General features: G+C 45.9%; 1 protein-coding gene across 1 annotated transcript; it reads left to right on the top strand.

Annotated features, from left to right (window-relative positions):
* The first annotated feature begins 3,346 nt into the window (after positions 1-3,346).
* LOC115405539 (tubulin beta chain) lies at positions 3,347-5,243 on the top strand. The gene is made up of 4 exons (XM_030115144.1): positions 3,347-3,474; positions 3,558-3,668; positions 4,016-4,260; positions 4,422-5,243. Exons 2-4 carry the CDS (start codon positions 3,608-3,610, stop codon positions 5,241-5,243), a joined length of 1,128 nt encoding a protein of 375 aa, XP_029971004.1. The 5' UTR covers positions 3,347-3,474; positions 3,558-3,607.
* The last annotated feature ends 757 nt before the right edge of the window (positions 5,244-6,000 follow it).

Here is a 6,000-nt window from a genome sequence, read left to right as displayed (position 1 = left end):
TAAAAGTGTTCATTGAACCATGACGAAGTCTTTCTGTATTATATATAGCATATCACTGATCCTCAGCTGGAAAGGAGGAGGAATGGAAGACTTCCATTCCTTCAAAATTAGTTTCTTTGCAACAATCAGACCCAGTTCCAGTGGTTGCTGCATTGCTGCGGGGATAGTCTTTTTTGATTGAGAGCAGCCGAAGATGGCAAGTCCAGGGTCAGGCTGGAGAGGTGTTTTATATGCTTTGGAGTAAAAGTAGAACATTTTTGACCAGAAACCTCTTAATGTATCACAGGCCCAGAAAGCATGAGACAAGGTACCTTCAGACACATTGCACCTGCCACAAAAATTCAGGTAGGCCTCTCTGAGGTTGATGAACATGCTTTATCATGCTTCAATGATGTGAAATTAACTTCTTTAACAAAATAAAATGAAATGTCAAAATTTGTAACAATGTAATAGCTCTCTTAGAGTCTTTACAAATATTAAATAATGTACAAAATATGAACTCTTCTGTCAGAAAATCCAGCTTCAACCAGACGAGTCTCACCAAAATACTAACTTAACAAACAAAAATGATATATACTTTTAATCTTTAATTGTTTTCTTCATCCTGCTTTTCTTCTACATTCCATTTTTCATCTCGGTATGTTGGAAATTTTTTTGCAGTTCATCTGAGAAGGTGCTCTTAAGCTTAGGCATTTTCCGTGCTCCGCTGTCGAATTAAGTAGAGAAGGAATTCATCAGTTCTCCAAAAATAGTGTTGTAAACAGTTGGAATGCATTTATCTCGTACCTTCTATTAACGGGGTTAATAAATAGAATTTAGATGGTTCTCTGATCCCACTCTATAGCGATAGGAGGCGGTAATGCGCCTGTTGAAATGGTGCCATCCGCCGGTAAACAACACAGAAGAAGAAGAAGCGCCCCGCTGTCTGAGCAGCACCGTCGACTCCGCTCCGTCTGTGTGCACGCGCGCGGCGCAGATCGGCTCACAAGACCGCCTCTCGGTTATTACGTCGCGCAACAAAGTATCATAGTATTGTGTGCAAAGCGCTGGTCAATTTACGTTCACGTGCTATGAGAAAGGAGAAAGAGTAAACCTCGGACATTTCCTTGAATTTAAAAAAACCGCCCGGACGCCCCTGCCTCGTAAACCAGACCCGCCCACTCCTCATCCGTTTGGATTTTGGAGATGAGCTCAAATCCAAATCCAAATGTGGTTGAGGAGTGAGTGGGTCTGGTTTACGAGGCTCCGGACGCCCCGGACAGGACGTAAAAAGAGGACATGTCCGGGTAAAAGAGGACGTATGGTCACCCTAAATCTTTAGCCACAAAGGGGTTGAAGGTGTCTGTCCAGAGTACCTTGCTGCCAAAACATCAGAGCCCTGACATTGGCGGCCCAGTAATAATGTTTAAATACCGGCAGACCGAACCCTCCCTATGCTTCAGATTTCTGTAAGTGCATCTTTGAATGTTTGGCATTCTTGCCATTCCAAACGTAGGAAAGAATAATTGAATCCAAGTCTTTAAAAAACGCTGATGTGAGATAAATTGGGAGGTTTTGACACAAATACAGAAATCTGGGAAGGGAGATCATTTTAATGGAATTTATGCGTCCAACCATTGATAAAGGCAATAATTACCAACATTCTGTTTCAATCCTGACATGAATTCTGCGAAATTTAATTTGAAAATCAATTTTGAACTACAGGAAACGTTTGATCCCTGCGATTGCAAACAATAGCTTCAGGTCTCTGGACAATGTTGATTCTTTTAAAAAGCAGCTAAAGACCTTTTTCTTTGAACAAGCCTTTTAGCCTGTATGGTACTGTTTTTATCTTGTATATCTATTTGTTTTCTGGCCTGCATGGTACTGTTTTACCTTGCATATTTGTTATTTTAGTGATTGTATTTTGTATTTTCTATTTTGTACAGATTATTTTTATGTGAAGCACTTTGTGACCCTGGTCTGGGAAAAGTGCTATACAAATAAAGCTTACTTACTTACTTACTTCTGCAATAAATATTAGCGCTGATTTCCTAACGAGTACAAATACTTTTCAATACTTCAGGAAACAACCAAAGTGCGGTGTGACCGGTGGCTCACACAGGCGGAAGGAAAAGTAGTCCCCGGTGGTTTCCACAACTGTCGTGCTCCTTTTGCTAATATTTTTCACTTTTACTCCAGTTTGTGTCCCTCCTTGAATGAATTTGAAGTACTGACTCTATCATGGATCAGATATGCGGGATTGTGTAGCATCGTTATTTCAGTATCCATGCGCGCAGCTGTGAAACCGTTGTCAGCAGCTCGTCATCATTAGTCAGAAGCTCCGAGGACCTCCTGGTGACAGGTCGCATCTCCACACCCAAAGTCGTCGACAGGCTCCATTGACAAACCCCTCAGCTCTCCGGGACTCGGCTAAAACATTCACAAAATGCGTGAAATCGTGCACCTGCAGGCCGGACAATGTGGAAACCAGATTGGCGCTAAGGTATGGAGACCCTGTGATTTTTAATGAAACCTGTAACGGTTGTTTGGTTAAAGACTTGAACCAAACAACCGTTACAGGTACTTTACCTTAAAGTCAACACAAGTGACCGCCTGTGGCGTGTGAAGACAGTCCTTCTAGAAAATGCAGAGTTTTGTGACTGTTGCGGGAAAAAAAATCCTTTGTTTCCAAAAAAAAAAAAAAAAATGCAACGGATTATGCCAGATATTCAAGCAATGGAACTGCGGGAACTTGCAAAACACCCTTGTTCTCACTAGGCTACTATGATAATGTAAAGAATCATGACTTATAGTGCAGCAGATAAATGATTTTTTTTCAGGTGAATCGTTCAAATTGTGATACAAGCGCCAAACTTGACAAAAAAAAATACTCCATAACGGTTACTTTTTTGGAAAAAATATACTGGCCACCTGAAAATCAAGATGGCTGCCATTTTTCAAGATGCCCGCCATTCTGGCTCACTTTACCACAGAATCTCATGGCAGTAACAGAAGGCGGGAAGCAGGTCAGTAGTGGCGGGGCACAAAATCATCCTTCAGCTGGGCGTGGCAGGCGGAGACGTCCCGCCGGGTCACACTGGACGCTGCTCCACCCGAAAGAGTCCCATAACATAGTTCATCTCATAGTCTCTCAACGGCTTGTTCGGCTGCCTTCATGTGATAATATTGAATTATTATATATTTTCACTATGAAGCCAAAATGTACACAAGGATGTGCTGATATTGTCTATTTAGAGTGACACATGAGAAATCATGAAGATTCTAATGGATTGACAGCTTTTCTCTTATTCAGAAGAAGAAATTTCAAGCCACAAACAGTTTAACATGTACTTCAGTGTTGAAGATGAGTTTCTTTCTTGTAGTTCTGGGAGGTGATCAGTGATGAGCACGGCATCGACCCAACAGGATCGTACCACGGAGACAGCGACCTGCAGCTGGACCGCATCAGCGTCTACTACAATGAGGCTTCTGGTGGGCTTTCTTCACCTTAGATGAGTTTCTGCTTTTTCTTGAAGACTTGGTAAATGCTCATATCAGCATGTCTCATGTTTCAGGTGGAAAGTACGTGCCACGGGCCATCTTGGTGGATCTGGAGCCCGGCACCATGGACTCTGTCCGCTCTGGCCCCTTCGGACAAATCTTCAGACCAGACAACTTTGTCTTCGGTAGGTAACAAAGACACACATTATTAAACAGGAATAAAGCCATGACATGCAAAGATTTTATTATTTCAGTTCAACTATCATCTCTTTTATAGAGGATAGCAACAGAACATGAAGGGAATGAATAAATAACAGACTGTAACAGACCTCAGTGCTCCGTCTTTAACTCAGTGTGCAAATACATCCCTCAGATCATTTTAGAGGAAACATTCATAAAGTCACACTTAAGTGTTTGAAAACACTTTTTCATTGAGAAAATGGAAATGGAACCACTACAGAACCGGCCAAATCTAGTTCTATTATTAGACCAACTGCTCAAGATCCAGCTGGAATTAACCCTTTCCTCCCAGGTCAGAGCGGAGCTGGAAACAACTGGGCCAAGGGTCACTACACGGAGGGAGCTGAGCTGGTGGACTCGGTCCTGGATGTAGCGAGGAAGGAGACCGAGAGCTGCGACTGCCTGCAGGGCTTCCAGCTCACACACTCCCTGGGAGGTGGCACCGGCTCCGGCATGGGCACGCTGCTCATCAGCAAGATCCGCGAGGAGTACCCCGACCGCATCATGAACACCTTCAGCGTGGTGCCGTCTCCCAAGGTGAAACTTCTGAAAACACTCAGGCTCTCTGTAGACAAGAGAAATGCTGCCAAAATAGTTGTTTTACCCAGGAAGTTTTCTGGGGCAAAAATGCAAAAAACAGTGTGTTTTCACTGGAAGCGCTGTGTAAACGGCGTCTGGTCTGTCCCTCGTTTGTCCAGGTGTCGGACACCGTGGTGGAGCCCTACAACGCCACCCTGTCCGTCCACCAGCTGGTGGAGAACACGGACGAGACGTACTGCATCGACAACGAGGCTCTGTACGACATCTGCTTCCGAACCCTGAAGCTGACCACGCCCACTTACGGAGACCTCAACCACCTGGTCTCCGCCACCATGAGCGGCGTCACCACCTGCCTGCGCTTCCCCGGCCAGCTCAACGCCGACCTCCGCAAGCTGGCCGTCAACATGGTGCCCTTCCCCCGCCTCCACTTCTTCATGCCCGGGTTCGCCCCCCTCACCAGCCGCGGCAGCCAGCAGTACCGCGCCCTCACCGTCCCCGAACTCACGCAGCAGATGTTCGACGCCAAGAACATGATGGCGGCCTGCGACCCTCGCCACGGCCGCTACCTGACCGTGGCGGCCGTGTTCCGCGGGCGGATGTCCATGAAGGAGGTGGACGAGCAGATGCTCAACGTGCAGAACAAGAACAGCAGCTACTTCGTGGAGTGGATCCCCAACAACGTGAAGACGGCCGTGTGCGACATCCCGCCGCGCGGCCTCAAGATGTCCGCCACCTTCATCGGAAACAGCACGGCCATCCAGGAGCTGTTCAAGCGCATCTCGGAGCAGTTCACCGCCATGTTCCGCCGCAAGGCCTTCCTGCACTGGTACACCGGCGAGGGGATGGATGAGATGGAGTTCACCGAGGCCGAGAGCAACATGAACGACCTGGTGTCCGAGTACCAGCAGTACCAGGACGCCACCGCCGAGGAGGACGAGTTCGAGGAGGAGGAGGGGGAGGAGGAGGAGGAGGTGGCCTGAGGCGGCTGAAGTCTCATTCATCGTTCACAGCTTTATCAGTCCCGTTCTCATTTTTTGCTGTTCTCCCACTGTTCTGGTTCCAGAGAGGGATTCATGTGTAACACAGAGAGCTAACCTGGTGCGTCATGTTTTTTTTTTTTTTATGTTCATTAAACATGACGGTTTCATAAGTCTGCCACTTCACATAAAAAGGAGGAAGAGGTGGCCTGAGGCGGCTGAAGTCTCATTCATTGTTCACAACTTTATCAGTCCGCATATTTTCCTGTTCTCCGACTGTTCTGATCTGCGTAAGATGATGATTTCAGAGCTCTGGCACTTCATATGAAAAGGAGGAGGTGGCCTGAGGCGACTGAAGTCTCATTCATCGTCTCATTCATTGTTCACAGCTTTATCAGTCCTGTTCTCATTTTTTCCTTTTCTCCGACTGTTCTGATCTGCGTATCCAGAGTTGGATTCATCTGTAACACAGAGAGCTAATGCATTGCGTCATGTTTTATGCTCAAGTTCATTAAAGATGACAGTTTGATAACTCTGGTACTGCATATGAAAATGTTACGACTGGTTTCGTTTGGCATCAATTCCAATAAATTTTGTTTGTGAAAAATACCATCTTGTGTGACGTTTGTTGAAAAAGGAGAACACTGAATCTGGGAAGGAAGCGTTACAGACATAGCTGTAGAGCTGTATAGACACAGCTTACAGTGGGCGAGGGCAGGACACACCTGGACACACATTCACACCAAGGAGCACATTATGG

Source organism: Salarias fasciatus, chromosome 18 (assembly GCF_902148845.1).
Source record: "Salarias fasciatus chromosome 18, fSalaFa1.1, whole genome shotgun sequence".
Taxonomy (NCBI): domain Eukaryota; kingdom Metazoa; phylum Chordata; class Actinopteri; order Blenniiformes; family Blenniidae; genus Salarias; species Salarias fasciatus.
Note: the sequence above shows the minus strand (reverse complement) of the source record. Positions and strands in the feature narration are given on the sequence as shown.